The 27,122-nt window shown below is 33.8% G+C and overlaps 2 protein-coding genes across 2 annotated transcripts; one reads left to right on the top strand and one right to left on the bottom strand.

Moving 5' to 3' along the window:
• The first annotated feature begins 2,106 nt into the window (after nucleotides 1-2,106).
• Nucleotides 2,107-3,735, top strand: LOC139904083 (E3 ubiquitin-protein ligase MBR1-like). The gene is made up of 5 exons (XM_071886016.1): nucleotides 2,107-2,461; nucleotides 2,610-2,756; nucleotides 2,858-2,956; nucleotides 3,254-3,406; nucleotides 3,479-3,735. Exons 1-5 carry the CDS (start codon nucleotides 2,147-2,149, stop codon nucleotides 3,611-3,613), a joined length of 849 nt encoding a protein of 282 aa, XP_071742117.1. The 5' UTR covers nucleotides 2,107-2,146; the 3' UTR covers nucleotides 3,614-3,735.
• Nucleotides 3,736-25,253: 21,518 nt separating this feature from the next.
• On the bottom strand, nucleotides 25,254-26,564 carry LOC139840896 (protein ALP1-like). Its single transcript, XM_071831137.1, has one exon. It carries the CDS (start codon nucleotides 26,562-26,564, stop codon nucleotides 25,254-25,256), a length of 1,311 nt encoding a protein of 436 aa, XP_071687238.1.
• Between the last annotated feature and the right edge of the window lie 558 nt (nucleotides 26,565-27,122).

Here is a 27,122-nt window from a genome sequence, read left to right as displayed (position 1 = left end):
AAGGTTCAGCTCTGCTCCTACCAAAAGACACTGGAATGGGATCAAACACATATTTCGATACCTTCGAGGAACTACTGATTTAGGATTATTTTATTCTAACGAATCAAAACAAGATTTGGTTGGTTATGCAGATGCAGGTTATTTATCTGATCCACATAAAGCTAAATCTCAAACTGGATATGTATTCCTAAATGGAGGTACTGCAATATCATGGCGTTCTCAAAAACAAACACTTGTTGCTACATCGTCAAATCATGCCGAAGTGATTGCATTACATGAAGCTACTCGAGAATGTTTTTGGTTGAGATCAATGACACAACTCATTACTGATTCTTGTGGACTAGAACGCGATAAAAGTCCAACAACTATCTATGAAGATAATGCAGCTTGCATAGCACAGATGAAAGAAGGGTATATCAAAAGTGACCGAACAAAACACATACCACCTAGATTCTTCTCATACACTCAAAATCTCATTAAGGACAACCAGATTGAAATGAGATATGTGCAATCTAGCAAAAACTCTGCTGATCTTTTCACGAAAGCACTTCCAACTGCTATTTTCAGAACACACGTTCATAACATTGGCATGAGACATGTTCAAAAGATGTAACAGCTGAAGCGATGTCTACTTGAGGGGGAGTCAACTCCATGCTGCACTCTTTTTCCCTTAGCTAAAGTTTTTTCCCACTGGGTTTTCTTTAGCAAGGTTTTTAACGAGGCAGTAATTTATAGTTGATCTTCAACAAAATAAAATTGCTATCCAAGGGGGAGTGTTATAATAATAATAATAATATAGATATGGATAGTCAATTTTGGTGTATACATATAGTCAATTTTGGTACACAAAGTATGTATTTTTATATTGAGATTTTAGGCTATAAATACTCATGAATGCAAGCATTAAACTTGCACCATTTCTCACACTTACAAAGTGTTTCTTTTTCTCTCCATTATCATCTTTGTTCTTACACTTCATTATTAGTATTCTAAATCAAGAATCAAATCACTAAAGGTAGTTATAAGCCTACTGAATTATAACATCAAGAATCAAACCACTAAAGGTAGTTATAAGCCTACTGAATTATAACACTGTCTATATAATAGGCATACTTTTATGATACTTATGCGTCATGGGTCATCGGTTTTGCATACTTCATGTGCTATCAGCTTTTTTAAATATCACATCAGTTCCTTGTCTAGTGATAGAGTTTCAACATGTGTTATTGGGGCCAAAATAACTAGTGTATAAACATATAGTTAAGTTCATTAAACAAATTTACAAACATAATGTGGCGAAGTTTGAATAAAGTTTTATTTTTCGCGCGCGGGGTGGGGTGGGGTAGGGGTGGATTGATGAGACTTATAGGGATGGGGCTGAAGCTTCCTCTTCTTTAGTCCGTAATATTGTAAAAGAGGGTTTTTAACTAGACTACGAGTTGGTATTCTAGTAGACATAACCCGAAAGTCGCACAAACCAAATCACTCTATACTTTTTACACTTGCTGAATCGCTAAAGCTAATTCGAAAACTTTAGAATGGGGGTAAAGCCCGAAGAACCAATCTTTATAGTAAGCATTGGGCGGGCGATAGGGAGGACAGTCTCTTGATTGATTTCTGTTGACATGGCATAAGAGCCCTTACCCGTGTGTGTGTCGGGGTGAGTGGGGAGTGTAAACATACATTAGTTAACGGATAGATGAATGGTTACTAACCTACATATTTCATAGCCATTTATGACCCTTTACTTGGACACCTAAAGATATGTTGATAAATCTGATCAATACAATGGAAAATCGATAAATACGAATAGATAATACTCCGTAAATCAAAAAGTGAAAACATAACAGTATTTACATTCTTGTATCCAATAAAATAATATGAATCGTGGTATTCTATATATTCCAAAAAGACATAATGGGGCAGGTTGGATATCAATATATCATTTTTCAAATATTCATAACTATTTTGTTTGTATCACAAAATACCAAAGAGTAATTAACACATAAAATAGAACAATAGTGAAGACAAGGTCACCTGCAAGTTCCCATAGTCCCACACACATTCATTCATTCATTCATTAGTTATAATTTCAACAAAGCATAAATCACATAATTTCACATTATTCAAAATTCTCTCTGAATAAATGGAAAATACAATTCCTGAAAATGCAAAACAGAGGACACCAAGAATCAATTCCGAATCCAGGGAGGGTGTTGCTCGCCGGAAAAAGGTGTTTGGATTTTTGAGTATGGGTTGCGGCCGGATATCGTCTCCGGCGGTGGCGGTGGTTTTGCCAGAGAAAACGAGGCGAAGGAAAAAGAATAGTAAGAAGAAAAAACAGAGGAAAAACAGGGGAGCATGTTCGGAGAATGTATGTTGTACTCCTCCTGGTATTGGATTTGCATATGATGTTGCACAAAGTACAAGTTCTGATGCGCATAGAAGAAACCATAGACAGGTAGTGCTTCTAGCTTTTTATGCTTTCATAAAGCACTTAAAAATGTTACATTAAAGATGGTACTGTATTGTGAACTTATTGTGTTTTGTATACAACAAATGTAAGTGAGTAAAATGAAGAATAACAAAAGAGTTGCTTATTTTGATAGCGATCTAGTAACACAAGGCAAGTTACGGATTCTGAACAACAATGGCGTACTACACAAGTCAATGATGCCACTTTTGTAAGATCAAATATATCTGATTCTAGACAATTTAACCGTTCACAAAATCGTTCTCATGGACAAATCTCCGAGGTTTGAATTTCATTTCTTTCGAAGTTGCGATATGTATTATATTTATTTTATAGATATAGAAATATATCAATAAATTTAACAATGAATACGACATTATGTAGATTGTTATGGTCGAACATGATCCTTTGTTGGAAGGGAGATTAGAAGGAAGTGATCGGTTTGGAGCATGGCGAATCAATGCAGACCTCATGTCATATGAGGTACTTAATAGTTCGTTCATTCATAGTATCAGCCATCCCGAGATAACTTAATGGTTGGATCCTGATATCCTTACGAGAGGTCTCGGTTCAAAACATCACTAACAACATAACTTGAGGGTGATAAGGGAAAACTCACAAACGGTCTAAATAGTCACGAGATAACCTAAGTTATACTGCGTACTTTTGAGTAAAAATACTTCACATAACAAATTAAACATTACATGTTTACCGTTCATTCATTATTTTTTCAAGCATTGACTTTGAAAAAAGTCAAACTAACTCTTCATTGTTATATAGGAGCTGGTGGAATTAAGTGAGCGAATTGGGTTTGTCGATGGCGGTTTGCTAGAAGAAGAAATACTTGATTGTTTGAAACGACCTAAGAAGTCGTTTTTTAAGTCCCTTGACTTTAAAACCAAAGTCAAAGACTCAAAATGTAGCATATGTCAAGTAAGTTCATATTTAAAGGATGAATATTTTGTGTGCTAAAGGTGATAACTAAAATGATTTGTGATTTTACAGGAAGAATGTAAAGGATACGAAGATTTGGGAAAACTCGAATGTGGGCATTACCATCATCTAGATTGCATCAAACAATGGCTTCTTAGGAAGAATGAATGTCCGATTTGCAAAACCGTGGCTAAACCTAATAAGTGATCGACTACTATGTTGAAGAGAAGCTTTCGGATTTTGTTTAAGGCAATTATATGTATACATGTTAGCTATTAACAAGTGATTTTGTTCTAGCCTTTTATGTTATAGCTGTTGTTGCTGTTTGTTTATACAATTTTATCACATTATATTTGTTTTGTGTCCCTCTCATAATTCTTCTAAACTAAATAATACTATAAGTACACTGTGTTTGTTAGTTGAATAGAAAATATTTAGTAATTGGGACTGACCCGCGGCAGCTTTGCTACAGACGAGATGATTATCATTGTATAAAACTATATGTTTCTCGTTAAAATATTGTACCCATATTTTGCTTAGCAAAACTAAAAAAGCAGTCAAATCTATCAAATACGCCTATATTAATATTAATATTTTTTGAAAATAAAGTTTAATTTTATATTAATATTAATTAATATTAATTTTTTTTTTTGAAAAGCAAGCAAAAATTGAAATAAAGAACAACCAAATTACAAAGTTTAACCAAAGCTACATCAAGCAAACACGACTTTTGGTTGCAAGTATGCAACCGAAAACATATATGATCTAGCTATTAATATACAAACTAGAATTACACAACCACGTTAACCAATCAAGATTACGTCCTCTCGACCTATTAGAGATCCATTCGAAGGATTTTACTTGAATTTCGATAACCGCTATCGGAGTACACCAACCTTTACCTCGAAAAACAACGTTATTTCGATTTGTCCAAATTAGATAGGCGCATACCCACTCAACCGCTTACCACAAACTTTTACCATAACTCGACATTTGAGACCGACCATTGCCACGCAATAATTCGGACATACTAAGGTTTGACATTGGACCGAACCCCCACCATTTGAAAATTTGGTTCCATATTTCCATAGAATAAAAAAATATTAATATGGTATAGTTTATAATAGAATAAAAAAATGTTGGTTAAATATTGCACTGCTAACTTGGGCCAAGACATAGGATACATGGACTTGTAGTTGTGACACTACCAAAAGAGGCTAAACGTTGCCAGATTCATCGGTCCGACATCCTTTATTTAAGTACTCTTTGTTTAAGTACTCTGTATATTATTTCCTTTAAGAAATTAGGATAGTGGAAGTTGTAAAAATAACCAATAACATATGAAGACTTCAATCTCAGAAATCAAGATTCACTTATAGTCAAAAATTACACAACTGTTTGATAGAACACTAAAGATAAAAATAGAAATACTTCAAACTATTACAGAGAATCACACCACGATTGATCTTATACAGAATCAATCACCAGAAAAACAAACGGCACATCAAGATGATGTGGTTGAAGATGAAAAGAAGAAAACCCTAAATTCGCAGTCGAGAGAACAATTGAAGATGAGAATGATAATAATAAGTTAAATGATAAAAGGATTAAGAAAATCCTTTTATACTACAAATAAATTAATAGAATTTGGGTTTCATTACTTGCATAAGTCCAATAAGCCTTTTTTGCATAATCCATCAGCAAAATACTTCAAAAGCTTTAGCCCACCAGTAACTCAACTTCCACAATTAATCAAAACAAGTCCTTCAGCTTTATGAAATCATACAAGAAGTACCTGCACATTCTTGCAACAACAAATAAGATAACTAAGAATGAAAAAATAAAAACAAACTAAGCTTGTTAAAATGTATAACATTTTCAACATGCCCCCTCAAGCTTAGTTTGGAACAAGTCTGAAAGCTCTAATCTTTCAACCAAATAGTTATGATGTTTTATAGTAAGCCATTTGGTTAAAATGTCACTTAAATTTTCAAATGAAGATATTTTAGACACCTTAACAATTCCTGTACAAATTTTTTCTCTTAAGTAATGTAAATCGATATTAAAATGTTTTGTTTTCTCATGAAATACAGGATTAGCGGAAATTTGAATAACAGAGCTATTATCACAGCTAATTTGTACATGAAGAGGAACTTTAATGTTTAAATCTAGTAAAAGATTTTTAATCCAAATAACTTCACAAGCAACAGTTGCCATGGCTCTATATTCGGCTTCTGCAGATGACCTAGCAACCGTGGTTTGTTTTTTATTTTTCCAAGAAACAAGAGAATTGCAGAAATATACCAAGTAACCAGTTACAGACTTTCTGTTTAATTTGCATTTAGCCCAATCAGAATCACATAATGCATGTAAAGAGAAGTTATTACCTTTTATCAAATTGATACCTCTACCTGGAGCATTTTTAAGATATCTCAAAGTTCTAAAAGCAAGATTAAGATGAGACATTAAAGGAGCACGCATATATTGACTTAAAACTTGAACAACAAATGAAATATCAGGTCTGGTCAAAGTTAAGTAAATTAGTCTACCACCAAGCTTTTGATATTCAGTCACATTAATAAGCAGACTATCTTTTTCACTTGGTTCACTATTAATATTAGCATTGCATTTAATTGGTGTACCAATTGGTGTACCAATTGGTGTACCAATAGGTTTACTTCCCAATAAACCATAATCATTAGGTAATTCAACTTTGGGAGAGACAAATTCCATCATTTTGATTAAGAATTTCAATTCCTAGACAATATTTTAGTTTACCCAAATCTTTTATCATAAACTTTGTTTGCAGAAAAGCTTTGAATTTTTTTTATCTCAACTTCACTATTTCCTGTAGTAACAATATCATCAACATAAACTAACAAAGCTATGAAAACATCATCAGAATTTTTAACATACAAAGAATAGTTATATCCTTTACTGTCCAACAATAAAGATGTGGAATCATCAGGCCAATTGCATTTAGAAGGAAAATGTATATAGCCTTAACTTTTGTGATCGACGGTCCTAATTTGCAACATCACGTATTATGTAAAATGTAACGCAACTACCACCAATGAATCCTTCATATTTTTCTCGACAATACCGTACAAATTTTTATATATTAACGAAAAATCCTTAATTAGGGTTTCGAATCGTTTGGGAAGAGAATACACAGCGGTTTACCTTAACAGTTCGTGCTCTGTAATTAGGGTTTTTCGTTCAGGGAGAAGATGGTTTTTTCACGATTAACTGATTCCAGGTTTGTTTGAGACGATTATTTTAGTTTTCTGCTTCTTAACAATCATCTGATTGTTGGATCAGATCGAATGGATTTTATAATTGAAATATTTTTATTGATCAGTTTCATGTAAATTGTTATTTAATTGGAATATTATTATTTTTGGTCTGGTTGAATTACTGAATAGTGATGTTTAGTATTTTTGGTCAGACTTGCTTTGAACAAAGCCACTTTCAACAAGAGCAGCATTAAGTTTTTCATTCCATTGGCTTGGAGCCTGTTTTAAGCCATATAAGGATTTTGTTAATTTACACACTTTATTAGTGTTTGCAGCTTCAGTATAATATCCTTCAGGTATAGTCATATAAATATCTTCTTTTAAATCTCCATATAAGAAAGCATTATTGATGTCAAGTTGATACAATGGCCAATTATTTTGAACAGCCAAAGTAATGAAACATCTAACAGTAACATGCTTTACAACAGGACTAAAGGTTTCTTCATAATCAATATGTTCTTTTTGACTGTAACCTTTAGCAACAAGTCTAGCTTTGTATCTTTTAATTTCTCCATTAGCTTTATATCTGATTCTGAAAACCCATTTGGAACCAACAAGTTTTCTGTTAAAGGGTAAGTCAGTAATTATCCAAGTGTTATTTCTGTTTAAAGCTTCAATTTCAAGATTCATAGCTTCAACCCAATTAGGATCAAGACAAGCTTGTTGATAACTTTTTAGTTCAATGGTTTTATTAAGATTAGAAATGAAAGAATAATTGTTTGAATTAAGATTACTGTAATTAACAACTCTTTAATTCCATATTTGACTTTTCCATCAACAACAAAATCATCAAATTTCTTAGAAAAAATAGTGCTTCTAAAAGATCTCCTTAAATTAGTATTTTCAAAAGAATCATTAGAATTGGTATTGCCCTCAGGGATAAATGTATTATCTTCATGATGTGTTGCTGTAGGACAATGATCATCTTCATGATTATCATCACTACTGCCATCACTATGTTCAGCAGCTCTCCCTTCATCATTAGGACTTAAAGTGTTTACAGAAATTTCAAAAATATCATCAAAAAGACTTGATTGACTTAAATCATTTGTTTGAAAAAGATTTTCAGAAGAAACAAATAAAACATCTTTATGTTTAACTTTTAAAGGAAAAACAGTCTCATAAAAAGTAACATCTCTTGAATAAAAAATAGACTTGTCCTCAAGACTCAAAAGTTTATAACCTTTTTTAACAGTAGAAAAACCAACTAAAACACACTTTATTGATCTACTTGAAAACTTGTTTGAAGGATTTAAATCAGTTGCATAACAAAGACATCCAAGACACTTAAGATGGAAGAGATTAGGATCAGTTTTATAAATCATTTCATAAGGAGATTTTCCATTTAGCACAGCAGAGGGAGTCCTATTAATCAAATAACATGCAGTTAGAATACAATCAGACCACATGTTCAAAGGTAAGCCTCCTTGGAACATAAGAGATCTTGCAACATTAAGTAAATGTCTATGTTTTCTTTCAACAACACCATTTTGTTGTGGTGTATATGAACAAGAGGTTTGATGAACAATTCCTTTACTGTTGGTAAGACTTGTTAAACTTTGATTTATGAATTCAGTTCCATTATCACTTCTTATAATTTTTACATGTTTGTTAAATTGATTTTCAACAATGTTAATAAAAATTTTAACATTTTCAAACACTTCTTCTTTAGTTTTAATCAGAAAAATTCAGACAGCTCTAGAATAGTCATCAACAACAGTTAAAAAAATATTTAAAACCTTCTCTTGTTTGAACTTTAAAAGGGCTCCACAAATCAAGATGAATAACTTCACCTAAATCTGTGGTTTTATGATCACTTAAAGGAAAAGGTTTTCTGCTTTGTTTAGCTTTATGACAAATATCACATGGTCCAGTTAAAACCTTATCTTTTAATTTCAGCTTATCTTTTAGAACATTCAAAACTTGATCAGATGAATGACCAATCCTTGAATGCCAGATATTAACAGAAGAATAACAATGAGTCTGATTTAAGTGTGGTATCTTACCAGCATTATCATTTTTATCAAAAACATACAGACCACCATTTTGATTACCAATCTCCTTGACTTTCTTGTTTCTCAAATCCTGAATATAACATCTATCATTATCAAAGCTTATAATTAACTTATTATCTTTAGTAAGTTTGTGAACAGACATGAGATTAACACAGTATTCTGGAACAACAAGTATATCTTTAAGAATGATATACTCATTTATAACCAGATTACCAATACTTTTGATTAAGGCATGTGTACCATTGGGATGTCCAACAGTAAGTCTTAATCCAGAAATATCAACAACATTGCTCAACTCTTTATCAGAGTTAGTCATGTGTTGATTTGCACCAGAATCAATAATCCACCCTTGAAGAATAGGTTTAAATTGAGATAAATTTGAATTAAAGAATTTATTAAAGTTAAGTTAAACTTAGCACTTGAATTAAAAAAGTTACCTTCCATATTAGCCATGGAGCCAACAGGAGCAGAAGGTGCATCATTGATGAGACTTAAGAGTTTTAACATCTGTTCATTAGAAAAAGAAATAGCAGAAGAAGAGCTACTGCTATTATCATTAGTAGAAACATTGTTACTAGTAGATGCATTGTTACTAGAAACAGATTTATTTTGATTATTCCAAGATTGATTATTCCAGGATTGCTTTTTATTATTATTGTTAACATTATTAAAATTTCTTTTAAAATTTTGAGGATAACCAACAATTTCAAAACAACTGTCAATAGTATGCCCAATTTTATTTCATTTTTTACATTTTAGATTTGGATTGGGCCCTCTATTGTTGTTACTATTATTATTATTAAAGTTATTATAAGAACTATTCCCATTGCTTTTATTAAAATTATTAGAAGTCTGAACAGCAAAAGCAGATATTTGAGTTTGGTTATTAACATCTTTTAATGAACTAGTTCTGTGTGATTCTTCTCTAGAAATAACAGCATATGCAGTTTTAACATCAGGAAGAGGATCTCTTAACAAGATATTACTTCTAACAGTCATATAAACATCATTTAATCCCATTAAGAAATGCATTAGTTTAAGTCTGTTGGTATTTTGAACAACAGAGGTTGAAGCATCACAATTGCAAGCATTAGCCCCACATGTGCAGGGTGGTAAGGACACCATTGAATCATATTGTTTCCAAAGACTATTAAGATTGTGATAATATTCAGATAGAGGACTATCATTTTGCTTTAAACTGTTTATCTTTTGATATAGATTAAAGATTACAGAACCATCAATCTTATCATATGTTTTCTTTAAATCATTCCAAACAGTTAAAGCATTAGTACTAAAAATTTGACCATTATACAATTCTTCAGATAAAGTGCCAAGCATCCAAGATAATACTACAGTGTTGCACCTATCCCATTGACTTGCAAGAGCATTATCTGTTGTACTTTTAACACAAGATCCATTTATAAAACCAAGTTTATTTTTAGTTCCTAATGCAAGAAGCATTGATCTACTCCAAATATTGTAGTTTTCAGTACCTTTAAGTTTGATAGAAATTATAGGTGTTCCAGTTGTAGCATCACTTGGATGCAAATATAAAGGATCCCCAAAATCACACTTGTTGATTAGGGTTAAAGTACCACCAGCCCCAGTGTCCCCCATAGATTCAAACAATTAAACAATTAAGCATGCAAGCAATTAAACACACACGAGAAATAAAATAAAGAACAATAAATCCTAAACAATAGCTGTGTATGAACCAGGATATCACAATTCTCAAGGGAATTATGACAAAGACAAACTGTAACGACCCGTCAAAATCGCTATTGACGCGGCACGTTAATCATTGATTCCACAGTGAGGTTTTGACCTCTATATGATACGTTTTGATAAAATATTGCATTCATTAAAATAAGTGACTTTCTAAACATAGAAAGTTATAAACATGTGGGTGAGTGCTTACGTATAATCAAATCTCCAAAATACATAAGTTTTTATCATACAGTTTGACATCATAGTCAAATTATTTATTACACAACGCAGTTTTATTTCAAATGCAATAAACTTTATACAAAGTATGAGAGACTCCATGCAGGCAACAAGCACATCACAGCGGAAGCAGTCTAAGGACCTGAGAATAAAACATGCTAAAAATTCAACACGAATGTTGGTGAGTTATAGGTTTAATTGCTGGAGTCATAATTATATATAAAGATAGACCACAAGATTTCATCAAAAGTTTATCAATAGATTCTACGTAACAGAGCACCCTGGTAACTAAACTTTAACGTTATAATGATAATTACCCCATTCATTTTAATACACGCAAACCAACGTGTCATAAACTCAAATAACATACATCCGTTAAAAGGCTAGCGCTCTAGCTCGGACGGGGATGTCAAGCCCTATGGATCCATATACAATTATTCGTGCCCACCAGTCCATATCCTATGTACTAGCAGCTACTAGTTACCAAAGCTAAGGGATTTTTGGTTTAACTCGGTGTAGAATTTAGTATGTACTTGTGTCTTATTACGTTTAAAATAAATTGCACGTATTCTCAGCCCAAAAATATTTAAAGTATTTAAAAAGGGAGACTATAAACTCACAGTTCAATATTGAGACTCAATATTGTAGGCAAATTGCGTAGATGTAATGATGGTAGATGACTGTATGGTTGGCCTTGGATTCAAGAACAATACCCCGAACAATACCCAATATTTCTTTAGCTTAAAACGGTTTGAAACCCGAATTAAAACACCCTCGAATATACTTTATTATTATTAAACTTAAAATTAAAAATTAAAATTATAAATATCAATATAGATTACAGAAAAGTGTGAAGAGTTCGTGCAGAAATCTGGCGTATTTATAGTACTTTTCCATTTACTGTAGCTCATGCGATCGCATGGGTTTTCAGTGTTTTTGTCATGCGTTCACACGGCCGCCTGATCCGCTTTTGTTTGCTAGTTCGCCAACAGCAAATAGTGTTTACTGTAGCAAATAGTGTACTGTAGCAATAGTGTATTGTAGCAAATAGTGTCCACACTAGCAAATAGTGTTTTACTGTAGCAAAGTCATTTTCACTGTAGCAATAGTGTTTTACTGTAGCAAAGTCGTTTTCGCTGTAGCTACTGTAGCAAAGTCGTTTTCACTGTAGCAAATAGTGTTTTACTGTAGAAAAGTCATTTTTACTGTAGCAAATAGTATTTTACTGTAGCAAAGTCGTTTTTACGGTAGCAATTAGTGTTTTACTTGTACATCTTATAATATATATATATATATATATATATATATATATATATATATATATATATACCGATTTACATAATATTAAATCATATAGAGAATTGGTTTAAATAAGTCGAAATTTTTCGGGTCATCACAGTACCTCCCCGTTAAAGAAAATTTCGTCCCGAAATTTTGAGTAGTACATATTTTATGAGCAATATCAGTGAACAAATGTAGATACTTTTGCTTCATTTGATCCTCACGTTCCCAAGTAAACTCGGATCCTCGTCTAGCGTTCCAATGAACCCTAACTATCGGTATTTTGCTTTGTTTTAATTTTTTGACCTCACGGTCCATGATTTCAACAGGTTCTTCGATAAAATGGAGTTTATCATTGATTCGTATTTCGTCAAGAGGAATTACGACATCCTCTTCAGCTAAACATTTCTTTAAATTTTGTTGGGATTTAACAAGTTTCATTATGCTTAAAACCATTTAAGAATCTTACAAAGCGGAAGCATGTATATTACCATTTTATAACTTGTTAATCTTTAACCATTTAAAGTTAAATCCCAATTAGGATTAAGTAATGAAATATACTTACAAACTACAAGTGGGTTTAGAGATAATACCTCCTCAAGCTAGTTGAGGGTTAATCCAAAATATGATGATGAAGATGATGAAGAATGGAGTTCCAAAAGAATGAAACCTCAAGGAGAAATACCCCAAGCTTTTGCACCAACACCTAGCCTTTGGTTAGGATTTAATTACACTTGAATAGAGCTTACAAAAACCAAATTATGAACTCCTTTAAGCTACCAAAACCCCATGGCCTGGACAGCAGAATTGGAGAGGTTTTGTGCAGTTTTTTTGATATGTTAATTACATGTGTATGTCTCAAAGTGAGTCAAGATGCTTGTATATGGAATTGGGAAAGTATGACCAAGTAATGGAGTCTCTAGCATGCCTACTTACAACTCCAAGGCCACTCCCATCTAGTTTATAAAATAATACTTGACATAATTTATAAGCTTGCATATTTTATAAACTTGTTTTGTAAAATTAGATTTTATAAAACAAATTTTATAAACTTGCATTTTATAAATTATGTATGCATTATTTATAAAACCAATTATATAAAATTCCACATAATTTGTCATGTATACTTTATTTTATAAAACCAATTTTATAAAATGCAACATGACTTAATTAATTATTTAACCTATAAATAATTGAATCCTTATTATATAAATCATTCCATGATTTATATATATACATATCAAGTGTAATTGTTTCAGAAACCATCTTCTTAAAATTTAAGTGTTGCGTAATTTAATCAACGATCTAATCGTTAAGATCAAATACGAATAAGGTGTCAGTAAGCTTGTTATTGGGTATGACCCGACTTGGATCAAAACATATTAGCCACGTTAATTTAATATGTCTCTCGGGCATACGAAATACCTTCAATCTCCCACTTGCATGAGAAACATAAGAAATTAATGCAAGTGATGGATACCACCTAACGACCGTCTATCACCCCCAATATGTTATGACTTTATGTCATTCAATAACATCATTCCTTTCGAGTTCCCATCTCGAATATGAATAGGTGAATCTTTTATTTATCCTTTCATCCTAGATGTCTTGTCAAATCCAAGAGATACAGAGTGATCACTCTCTTCTAGATTTAACTTTATCAGGCCTTAGACATCTGACTCTTCTAGATTTAACTTTATCAGGCCTTAGACAAATTCCATCTTGACTACATACGTCCTAGATAAATACCTTGTATTACACCTGAGCTCTTCCTTATGAGCTACCATATTTCAGAATAGCGAAGGAAAGAATCAAGGCACAATACTTGGTGAATATACGAACCCAATATGTATCTCAGGTCAGAGGATACAATGATATTCGCCTTTACTCAAGATTACATGTGATCAACCACAAAGGCACCATTTAGTAAATCTTGAGGGTGGGTCTTCCAATTTTTGTATCCCACAAATATCTATGAACCTTGGTTGCAACCTTGCTCCACATTTATCCCGTGAATGTATACCAATCTAAGTTCATAATAGTCTAAACCTCACACTTGTTCCCACAAATGTGATTGACTACGGAATTTAGAATAATTTCTTATTCATGGATAAAATATGCAAAATAGGAACTTGACTCAAAATAAATTAATACCATAATTATATTAATGAGTTTGAACAATTTCGTTCTGTTACAATACTTAAAACGGATCATGACCAATCACTAGAATATCGAAGCCCTAATGCACAAACATGTCATGCATGTTTTGATCCATGTAAGAGCTTCGTGAGAGGATCCGCTATATTAAGATCTGTGTGAACTTTGCGAATACATATCTTTCCCTTTTCAACTTCATCCCTTATGTAGTTGAATCTCCGCTCAATGTGACGGGTCTTTTGGAGAGCACGAGGTTCCTTGATTTGAGCAATCGCACCCTCGTTGTCACAAAAGATTTCAAGAGGGTCCTGAATGGAAGGGACTAATTCTAAGTCGTCGATGAATTTCTTCATCCATGCAGCTTCCTGAGCTGCCAATGAGGCAGCAATGTACTCTGACTCTGTAGTGGATAATGCAACAACATCCTGTTTTGAACTCTTCCAAGAGACCGCACCTCCATTTAACGTGAAGACATAACCGGACTGTGACCGAGAATCATCTCGATCAGTTTGGAAACTCGCGTCCACGTAACCTTTTACAGCGAGTTCCTCCCCACCAGACCCATATATTAGAAACATATCCTTAGTCCTCCTAAGGTATTTCAATATACTTTTGACTGCAATCCAATGACTGTTTCCTGGATTATTCTGGTATCTACTTGTCAGGCTAAGAGCGCATGACACATCCGGTCTAGTGCATATCATTGCATACATAATTGACCCAATAGCAGATGCGTACGGGACTTTCTTCATTCTCTCTTGTTCATCTTTCGTGGTAGGGCATTGAGATGAACTGAGAAGCGTTCCTCTATGAATAGGTACCAAACCTTTCTTAGAGTTCTCCATCTTGAACCTTTTCAAGATATTTTCAATGTATGCACTTTGATTCAAACCTATCAGTTTCTTGGATCTATCCCTGTAGATCCCAATCCCCAAAACGTATTGTGCTTCTCCAATATCCTTAATGGAGAAGCATTTACTTAGCCAAGTTTTAACACCTTGCATTGTCGGAATATCATTTCCAAATAACAATATATCATCCACATATAGTACAAGAAACATGATTGTGCTCCCACTAGCTTTCTTGTATACACAAGCTTCATCACCATTTTTAATGAAGCCGAATTTCTTGGCCTCCTTATTAAAACGATGATTCCACATTCTAGATGCTTGTTTCAATCCGTAGATTGACTTCTTTAACTTGCATACCTTTTTAGGATATTTCGGATCAACAAAACCTTCAGGCTGAACCATATAGACATCTTCCTCAAGATGTCCATTTAGGAAAGCGGTCTTGACATCCATTTGCCATATTTCATAATCATAATGAGCAGCAATGGCAAGTAATATCCTAATAGACTTTAGCATTGCCACAGGCGAAAAAGTTTCATCATAGTCAACCCCTTTAGTTTGAGTGAAACCTTTTGCTACAAGTCTAGCTTTATAAGTATCCAAGTTTCCATGTATGTTGGTTTTCATTTTGAAAAGCCATTTACAATCAACTAGCCTTGAGCCAGTAGGTTATGCAACAAGTTCCCAAACTTGGTTGTCATACATGGATTGCATCTCAGCGTTCATGGCTTCCTACCATTTATCCTTATCAATCCTTGATAAAGCATCTTGGTAGTTTATTAGTTCATCCAAATCAACCACATAGCAACCATCCATGAGAAACCCATATCTCTCAGGAGGATTACTAATCCTACCAGATCTGTGAACGTCTTGTGTATTTTGATCATCCATTTGATCATTCTCAATATTTTCATGTTGAGTGCTAGTGTCAACCAAATGTGTATCATCTACTTGATTTTGAACCTCTTCAAGATCTATCTTCCTCTTACTATTTACTTCCATTAGGAACTTAGTTTCAAGGAATTCAGCCTTTCGAGCAACAAATATATTTTGCTCGGTTGGATCATAGAAATAGTATCCCATATCATCCTTGGGATATCCTATGAAGTTACACATCGTGGATCGAGCATTCAATTTATTAGGGACGTAACACTTAGGATAAGCCTCACATCCCCATACCTTTAAGTATGATAGAGATGGAGGTTTCCAAACCACATCTCATGAGGAGTTCGTTCCACTTTCTTGGTTGGGGCCATATTTAAAATACGAGCTGCGGAGCATTGACAATAACCCCAAAATGATAGAGGTAACGATCTTCTTACCATCATAGATCGAACCATATCCATTAAGGTTCGGTTCCTCATTTCGGAAACTCCATTTAGTTGGGGTGTTCCAGATGGAATAAGTTGCGAGATAATCCCACAACTTCTAAGATGATCCTGGAAAGCATCGCTTAGGTATTCACCTCCTCTATCGGTACAAAGTACCTTGATTGTCTTATTGAGTTGATTTTGTACTTCGTTTTGATATTCCTTGAATGCTTCAAAAGTTTTGTCCTTGTGTCTTAATAAGTAGACATATCCGAAATGACTAAAGTCATCAATGAAAGTAACGAAGTATCTTTCACCATTCCTAGTTATGGGCTTAAAGGGTCCACATACATCCGAATGTATTAATCCCAATAAGTCTTTAGCCCTTTCATAGGTCCCTTTGAAAGGTGCTTTAGTCATTTTGCCTTGTAAACAAGATTCACATACATCAAACGAGTCCAGTTCATTTGATTTCAAAAGTCCATTCTTTTGAAGAGTATGCATTCGATTCTTGTTTATGTGACCAAGGCGACAATGCCATAAGTATGAATCACTCAAATTCCTTTTAAGTTTCTTGGTGTTTGCATGGAACATTGAGCTATTGTATGATGTGTCGTCATGAACCAATTCATAAATACCATTCAAAAGCGAAGCCTTAAAATAGAACACATTATCTAAATAAACATGGATATCATCATTAATGAAATTAAGATTAAAACCATATTGTTTCAAACGGGATACAGAAATAATGTTTCGAGATAAATCGGGTGCATACAAAATATTTTTCAAAATAAGCTCCAAACCACTTGGAAGCTTCAAAACTGTAACATCCCGTTTTTCCCGTACACATTTAAAGGTACAAACTTAATTTTTAGTACGCTTATAACTTGTGCATTTATATGATTAAAAGACCTAAGTGTTAAAAATTGTGTAATTATATATATATATATATATATATATATATATATATATATATATATATATATATATATATATATATATATATATATGTGTGTGTGTGTGTGTGTGTGTGTGTGTGTGTGTGTTTAGAATATATGCATGTATAGTTATATGCATGAGTCTTTGTTCATGCTAAGGCTAGTGAGACTAAAGATGAGGTTTAGACGTGCATAGGAAGCGTGAACGAAGTGTACAAGTTGGATAAATCGTTAAGTTGTGTAAAGTTGTCGAATGGCTCAGTTGAAGGCCATTGCCACGCCGCGGAAGCCTTTGCCGCATCGCGACATTGAACTCAAACCAGAGTCAGGAGGCATGTTAAGAAGGGTCAAGTTTCCCTTTATATGTCGCGCCGCGGAGAAGATGATCGCGCCGCGATAAATAACTAGAATCTGAGTCAGGAATGATTTAAGAAAGCTCGTAAAATACGTTAAACGCCGCACCGCTACAATTAGGGCCGCGTCGCTACCCACTGGGTGAACTGGTTCCGGATTTTGTTTTTAAAATAAGTGGTTCAAGGGCAAAATCGTCATTTTACGTCTAGATCTGATTGGAGCACTAATCATCCACCACTCATCCATTTTATTCATTTTCATTTCCCTTTTCTTTCTCCATTTACTCTCAAAACTTAAAAATCCATTTGATTTCAAGTGAGATTTGAGAGTGGAGATTTGTGAATCAAACCTTGGATCAAGAATTAAAGTTGTTCTCCTTGTTCATAGCTACAAGAGGGTAGTGTTGGTAAGTCCTAACTCCATGTTTTGAGTTTTAATTAGTTATGCTAGGGTTTGGTTCATTTGGAACTTGTAAGGCCCATTTGGGGGTAATATGGGTGGATTTGGGTTAGGTGATAAAAGGAAACCCTAAATAGACATAATCTAGGGTTTGGTTCACTGTAGCTACTGTAGCAAATTCGTTTTCGCTGTAGCAAATAGTGTTTTACTGTAGCAAGTCGTTTTACTGTAGCAAATAGTGTTTACTGTAGCAAATAGTGTTTACTGTAGCAAAGACGTTTTCATTGTAGCAAATAGTGTTTTACTGTAGCAAAGTCGTTGTCACTGTAGCAAATAGTGTTTACTGTAGCAAATAGTGTTTTATTGTAGCAAAGCCGTTTTCACTGTCCCTCGGTCCCACTAAACGTCCGTGGTTTGCATCCTTGAAAAGTTTTGTATGAGCATCCGTTTCGTGAGTTTGTGTTCACAGCTGCTGCTTTGGCTGCTGTTTTACTGTACCAAAGTCGTTTTTACTGTAGCAAATAGTGTTTTACTGCAGCAAAGTCATTTTTCACTGTAGCTACTGTAGCAAAGTCGTTTTCACTGTAGCAAATAGTGTTTTACTGTAGCAAAGTCGTTTTTAATGTAGCAAATAGTGTTTTACTATAGCAAAGTCGGTTTTATGGTAGCAATTAGTGTTTTACTTGAACATCTTAATATATATATATATATATATATATATATATATATATATATATATATACCGGTTTACATAATATTAAATCATATAGAGAATTGGTTTAAATAAGCCGAAATTTTTTGGGTAATCACACAAGAACACAGGATTGTCTCTTCTACAAGAAAAACAAGAAAAGTTAGCACACAATATAAAATAAAAAAGGGTAAGAAGTAACCAATCAATCACGAATGATTGATGATGCAGCGGAAGACAGAAAAGAAAGAAGAAGAAGAAGAAGATGAACTCCAGAAGACCAGATGAACACCAAACCCTAACCCTAATTTGTGAAATTAGGGTTTCTAAAGCAAAACACCAGATCTGAATGATTTATCACCAGCACAAGTGTATTCGAATCCAATCTGATAACGAAGGATTACCAGATCTAACAAAACCAGACAATTCACGAAATTAGGAAACCCTAATTTTCTTTAAACACCAACAGAAGAAATCGAAGAACAGATCACCACGAACGATCTTGCAGCTCTGATACCATGTAAAAATAACCAATAACACAAGAAGACTTCAATCTCAGAAATCAAGATTCACTTATAGTCTAAAATTACACAACCGTTTAACAGAACACTAAAGATGAAAATAGAAATACTTCATACTATTACAGAGAATCACACCACGATTGATCTTATACAGAATCAATCACCAGAAAAACAAACGGCACATAAAGATGATGTGTTTGAAGATGAAAAGAAGAAAACCCTAAATTCGCAGTCGAGAGAACAATTGCAGATGAGAATGAAAATAATAAGTTAAATGATAAAAGGATTAAGAAAATCCTTTTATACTACAAATAAATTAATAGAATTTGGGCTTCATTCCTTGCATAAGTCCAATAAGCCTTTTTTGCATAGTCCATCAGTAAAATACTTCAAAAGCTTTATCCCACCAGTAACTCAACTTCCACAAATCAAAACAAGTCCTTCAGCTTTATGAAATCGTGCAGGAAGTACCTGCACATTCTTGCAACAACAAATAAGATAACTAAGAATGAAAAAATAAAAACAAACTAAGCTTGTTAAAATGTATAACATTTTCAACAGAAGTAGATATTTGTTAATTATTTCCTTTATGTTACAACCGACCTTAAGGCCCAATAGGATTCATAGATTGTTACCATAATTAGAGTATAAAATATATAAATAAATGCTACCATAATCAGAGTATATATAAATTTATACCAAGCTATCTAGGTTCAAGAAAAGAGTTAAGATGTCGTTCATAACAATGTATTTACTAGAATGATTTTAGGTTTTGATATTTGTAAGAATGTAACTACATATGAGTTTTTATTGAGTCATTCTGAGTTCAACTCAAGCTGTGTCTAGATTTTATCGAGTTCAAGCTTGAAACCAAGCTTAAAATATAAGATAACTTTCATAAGTTCGTTCGTTCATTCATTCATAGTATTAGCTATCCCAAAATAACTTAGTGGTTGAATCCTGATATCCTTACAAGAGGTCTCAAATTCAAACATCATTATCGTCATAACTTGAGGGTGATCATGGAAAAGGTAAAAACGGTTGAAATGGTAACGAGATAACCAAGTTATACTGCATAAATTTGAGTATAAATCCCGGGTAGCCTTAACAAATAAACATTACATGTTTACCATTCATTCATTATTGCGTCAAGCATTGACTTTGAGAAAAAGTCAAAGTAACTCTTCATCGTTTGGTGTTGATCATCAGATCGAAAAACATCACAATTCATATATCCAAGCATTTGTAAATACAAATGAAATTTCAATTCAAATTAATACCATTAAATATTATATAAGGCTTACTCACTTAAGCTTACTGATACAAGTAACTTATATACATATGCAGTTTGAGTACATAAGCAGGCTGGCTTTCGTACATATTAGTAATAGGATCCGTTAAACTCTCATGTTAAAACAAACATACTGCATTAACGTAATAAGATTACACACTCTAAATATGCTATCATCCATTGATATCTGTACAAAAACTAGAAAACCAATAGGAGTGAATTCATGGCTTTGATAACCCGATGATATGAGTAAAAGGATACATATATAAATCGTTCTATTAATTACATTTTTATGACACTTGGTTAAAAATGCAAATTATAATTGGACGACTAAATTAAACCTTTCATTAATGGAGTAAATTCATGGGCGTGAAATCTAATGATATTAGTAATAGGACCTATATATTAAGTCGTCCTATTAATATAGTGAATTCATGGTCATGATAACCCGATGATATGAGTTAATTCTATTTTTTAGGACCCTTGATTAAAAATATAAATTATAATAGAGTGAATCATGGTCATGAACACATAATGATACGCCATTTTTGAGGATAATAGAGAAAGGGTCCTAACTTGTGATTTTTTAGGGTCCTAGAGAAACGGTCGTATAAAATCATTTTTCTTCTAGTATTTTATCACTACGTTGAGATCACATCTATTAGTTGGAACACAAGACTTGCTAACACCTATAACTTTATCGATTTTGCCTTTTTTCAAACAACTAGGTTTTGCTCCTAAATTCGATTAATCTTCACTTAAAAACACAAACAAATCTCACAAAAAATATATATATAATTTAACTTTATTGTACAATAGAAAAACCAAAACACGGTTGACTATTACCACCATCAGGATACACAAACAACATAGCAAAAAGCCACATAATTTGTTAAAAGCTATCATCATATGTCGCCTCTTCAAGCACTTCCCTTATAAATTCCTGGGTAGACGTCGAATGTTCACCCTGGTCATCACGCCTTTTACGATGGATAACAACCTAAAGAACACCCGAGGGATGTGAAATATTGTATCCAAGTTCTTTGTAATCATGCGGAGGAAAATCTGCTAAAAATGACTTGTCAGAGAAGGTGTCGCAGGTGATGTCGGAGGTGATATTATGGTTTGAGGTTACAATTGAGAGGAACTACCAGAGATTGGAAACAGTTTGGAAAATTTGGAGTCGGGAATTGCATCAAGAAAATCCCAATCATCTTCCATTATTTGTTTGATAATCGGTTAACTTAATCATAAATTTGCTTAAGTGTGTGCTATTTGCTTGAGGGTAAATGAGTGTGTGTTATTTGTTTTAGGTATGATATGAGTCTGATTCTTGATAGTGCACTCTCATTAAAGAGATAAATTCTTATCTTGAAAATTCGAAAAATCAGGAAAACGTCATATTAAAATCAGGTCTTGAAAATATGATCTTAAAAAGCTGATCTTATCATGTTCCTTTGAAAATATGATCTTAAAAAGCTGATCTTATCATGTGGAACATGAATCACGCATTACTCACCACACACCACCCAAGGTGTGTGTTTCATATTATGTTTGTGTTTCCGGGGTAATTACGGTGTTGTCGGTTAAATGTCGGGTGACACGCACTATACACGGACCTGCACGCACTGTGCTCTGAGAGGATGTAAATTTTGCAATTACGAAAATACTAGGGAAAATCTTTAAACAGTTTTAAGATTTAGGGTTTGACCAATTTCCCTTTTTATCTTTGAGGAATTCTAAGACCACTCCCAACCATGACGCACTTCCTCTCCAGGACACACCGCCACATCAGCGCCACATCAGCTTTCACTCTCCATTTATTTTTCACTTCCTCCCCATTACATACCCACTACATACTTCCTCCCCATCACATACCCACAAAATTAATTAATTAATTAATGTACAAGTTGTTAAAGGTATGGTACAAGTGACTAAAGCAGAAAGAGAGAGAATATCCGTTCTCAAAATTTCCTGGGGAAGAAACAAAGCAGGGCGGACCACTTGAGGAAGCTTGAGGAAGCTTGAGGGCGGATTGAATGCCAACGGTGCCCTCGAGGGCGGAGTTGAGGACGCTTGAGGACAGGGCCCGTTGGGAGTGGTCTTTGTGTTGTGGGTTGAAAGTGAGCTTGAATTGGGCCACATGATGGGCTGGGGCTGGCTATCCTTCAATTCCATTCCATACAATATAATATCCCTTATGAAAAGTGTTGCCCGTGGCCTATTCGAAACAGAAATAAATATAGAACTTGTCGCCTTTCTCATTCTTACATTCATTCAAGAAAGCTCGATCTGCAAAGCATCATATATATATATATATATATATATATATATATATATATATATATATATATATATATATATATATATATATATATATATATATATATATATATATATATATATATATATATATATATAGGTATTATCTATTATCTATTAATTATTGTTGTTGAATATTTCATATTGTTTTCAGATTTGATTATGAATATTCTCTAAATTTGTTTCTAGATAGGAGGGTTTTGGTTTGAAAAAACGATTGTATATTTTTGCATGTATCTTGGGGGTTAAATAGTCTTATGGATCATCGTTTATATTTATATAGTGGCAGGATCAAGAGGGAAGTAACTAATCGGGGGGAAGCGAAACTTTTTTTTTTGTTTTTTGAAAAAACTTTGTTCACGAACATTATAGATGAGATGAAAATATGAACATTTAGTAGAGACACTTTTTGATAAATGTTTTTATTTTGGCGGGAAAACGCTCGAAGAAGTAATATACAACAATTATCGTGTTTTTCGAACGTATGTTGAGGTTTTAGCTATTGGGTTTTAGATATTAGGGTTTAGATATTAGGGTTTATAGGGTTTAGATATTAGGGTTTAGAAATTTAGGGTTTAGGGTTTAGATTTAGGATTTAGATTGAGTTTTTAACACGAACGGTTTAGAATTTAGGGTTTAGGGTTTGGTGTTTTGGGTTTATGGAATAAACCCAAAACACCAAACCCTAAACCCTAAACTCTAAATCGGGCTAAATTTTACTTCACAAAACATGAAAAAGTACGTTCATATTCTTCACGAACAATATTATCTTGAATGTTATTTTTGTCGATCATTTTCCCGCCTAAATAATAACATTCATCACGAAGTGTCTCTTCTAAATGTTCATATTTTCGTGCGATCTTGATGCCGGAAGAAAAAAATTCCAAAAAAACGAAAAAAAAAAAAATTTGCTTCCCCCCGCTTCCCCCGATTGGTTACTTCCCCATTGATCCTGACCCTATTTATATTTATATTTATAATATTCATTCACATGATGTTTTAGCCCTAATAATTTTCCAAAAACAAAAAGATGATGATCTGAAGGGTGTTTGGATAAGACAGCCGGTGCCAGGCCGTCATCGCCGCCCTCGTTTCACCCCGGAGGTAGAAGAGTTACTTGAACATCACAAATTTCTTCGAACAAACAATCCGGAGGAGTACAAAAAGCAGATGGCTAAATGGAAACTGAAAGTTCCTAAAATCAAAGTAGTGAAACCGAGGCGGCGTATCATCGAAAATCCAGAAACCAGAAAAAGAAATCGTAATAGCCACACTTTGTGATTTTTTTCGACTACAAATCTCAAGACTGACTTATTTGCTGTATATTATTTGACTGATTATTTTATGATTATTAAATTATTAATTATGATTATCAATTACAGTAATACTTATTATTGTGGTTCAGGTAAAAAAAAAAATAAAAAAAAAAATAAAAAAATAAAAAACTACTGGTCCCAACCTGCTTTATATCATTCCGCGGACTATAAGACTATTTGTAGTGGTTAGGGGCGTGGGTTGGGGGCGTGGGTTGTTTTTTGTACTTTTTTGATGACTAGCACGTGTGGGTTAGTTGTGTGGAGTAGTGGTGGTGTGGGTTGGTGGTGTGGGTGTGTTAGTGGAATGCTGATGTGGCATTTAATTTTTAATTTTTGTGTTTTATTTAATTATTTTATATTATTTTTTGTATTTAATTAATATTTTAAAAGTATATTTTAATTACAACGGCTACATTTTGAACCGTTTTTTTTCTTTTTCTAACAGCTAGATTCCTCCATTTCCTCCCATATATATACAACTCGATTTCTCAAATCATAACACACACACTTCATATCTTCTAAAACTATCAAATCATAAACACACACACTTCGAAATGAGCCCGTTGAATGTTGTTGTTAAAGTTCACTACGGAGGTGAATTTGATAGCGAAATGAGGAATTATACCGAGTGTGAAACACGAAATTATTACATGGATGTTCGTAAGTTTCCAAGTTATATGTGTTTGCTTGAGTTGCTACAGCGAGACATAATCTACCCCACTAAACAAATCTGGTTTTTCAAAAAACCCAACGCTCGTGCCTCGCTACTAGAAGAAGATCACGATTGGCTTGGTGCGATTGGGCGAGCCTTGTTACGTAACCAACCAATTAACCTTTACACCGAATGGATTGATGAAAGCTACGCCATTTCTGCAAGTGAAGATGAAGCTGCTCCTGAATCTCCAGGGTTTCAGCAACACGATCCACGTGAATTCGAATATTGATGAATGTGTTCGCAGAAAATAGCCGTTAGGATATTATGTTGTTGTTTTTTTTTTTTTTTAGAAATAATGTAAACGTTTAAGTAATATTGAAATAAACGGCTATATCTTTAAAATAGAAAACAATTCATTACATAATTATAAATTCATTAATCATAACGTACAATAACTGAACTTACTTAAACGAAACATTACATAATTATAAATTCACTAAACGAAACTACTCATCATTAGCAGTACGAAAGTAAGGGGATAAGTTCCAAACGTGCTCGGTTAAATCTGCTTCTAACTTTCTGTGAACTTGCCTATCTCTTATTTCCTTAACCCTTGCATCTCGATCCCTCAAATCCCTTTGTAACCGTCGTGGTGGGTTCCTTTCTATCATTCTTTCTTCTCTCCTACCTATAACAAATCCGTTATTTTCTTGAATCATGTTATGTAATACGAGACAGGCATACATATGTCTTCTAATTTTGTTGAAGTCCAAAGATCTTGCCGGTGTTTTTAACATTGCAAATCTACCCTGTAATACTCCAAATGCACACTCAATATCTTTTCTGGCACTTTCTTGAAACCGTTTAATTTTTTTTTGCGGTTCGTCAATAGGAGAATGAGGTGCTTTGACCAACATAGCCCAATCAAGGTATATACCATCACCTAGGTAATACCCTCTATCGTAGTGATGCCCATTTACATCAAATGGTGAAGGAGGAGCGGTGCCGTCCTTTATACTGTTGAACAACGGTGAGGCATTTAAAACGTTAATGTCGTTGTTTGCACCTGCCATACCAAAGAATCCATGCCATATCCACAAATCTTGAGATGCGACTGCTTCAAGCATAATGGATGGTCCCTTTTGATCACCTCTAGTATATTGTCCTTGCCATGCAACAGGACAATTCTTCCACTCCCAGTGCATACAATCAATACTACCAAGCATACCGGGTAAACCATGTTTTTGGGCGTGAAAATTATATAGCCGAGCAATATCTTCGGCTGTTGGCTTTCTCAAATATTCTCTCGCAAACAAATGAAATACGCATTTACAAAAATAATCTAAACATAAAGCAGCAGTTTTCTCACCAATTTTTATGTATTCGTCAAACATATCAGGTGTAGTTCCATACGCCATTTGACGTATGGCCGCGGTACACTTTTGTAATATTGTCAAACTTTGACGACCAGCGGCATCGGGACGTTCTCTAAAATACATAAAATATTCGGGAATATCACTACTATTAAAGTTAGATATACCTTCGACTATTCGGAGAAATAATTGACGACTCATTCGAAAACGTCGTTTGAATTTGTTTTCCGGATACACTGGTGAATCCGCAAAATAATCATTGAATAACCTGTCAGCCGCACTTTCACGATCCCTTGGAATATAAACTCGGGTTCGAGGGACTCGCGAACTACTAGCTTCTCCCTCCACTTCTTCTTCGGCCAAACTACTAACAAAGTTAACAATTTTTTCATCATCCGAATCGTCATCAATTAAAAACTGGAGCATCTTGAACGTTTTCTCCATTAAAATGTTTAGAGTGATTAATTTGAAAAGAAAAATAAGATTGAAAGAAAGAATTGGTGTAGAATGAGTTAAAATTAAGGTATATAAATAGGATAAAAAATATAGGATTTTTTTTTTTTTTTTTTTTTTTTTATATTGCAACGGATCTATACCCCACCCCCAATCAAAAACTACCACGTGGCTGGATCAACTCAACAATGCCATTGAGTGACCCGTTGCAGAGCTACGCACAGCCCCACTTTTGCCTCGAAAAACGCCTTGATACTTGGGAAGGGAGGCGTTGCCTCTTGCCACGTGGGCGGGGACGGCGTGGGGAGACCACCGATACAAGGGGTCTAAGAGATAGTTCAGAAGCAACTTCTTGTAAGTAAACTAAATCTTTGATTTTATGGTTTTTATTTATATCATTATTAATTAACTAATATGAACCCACCTTCAGAAATTGATAGTCTGAAAATACTAACTCTAAATATTGTTAATTAGATTCCAAAGCTGAAGCGGATGAGTATAAGAAGGTAGCCAATGAAGACCCACGTGGGCTCGAGTTCCGGATTTTGA

Source organism: Rutidosis leptorrhynchoides, chromosome 4 (genome assembly GCF_046630445.1).
Source record: "Rutidosis leptorrhynchoides isolate AG116_Rl617_1_P2 chromosome 4, CSIRO_AGI_Rlap_v1, whole genome shotgun sequence".
Taxonomy (NCBI): domain Eukaryota; kingdom Viridiplantae; phylum Streptophyta; class Magnoliopsida; order Asterales; family Asteraceae; genus Rutidosis; species Rutidosis leptorrhynchoides.
This window is presented reverse-complemented; position numbering and strand designations above follow the sequence as displayed.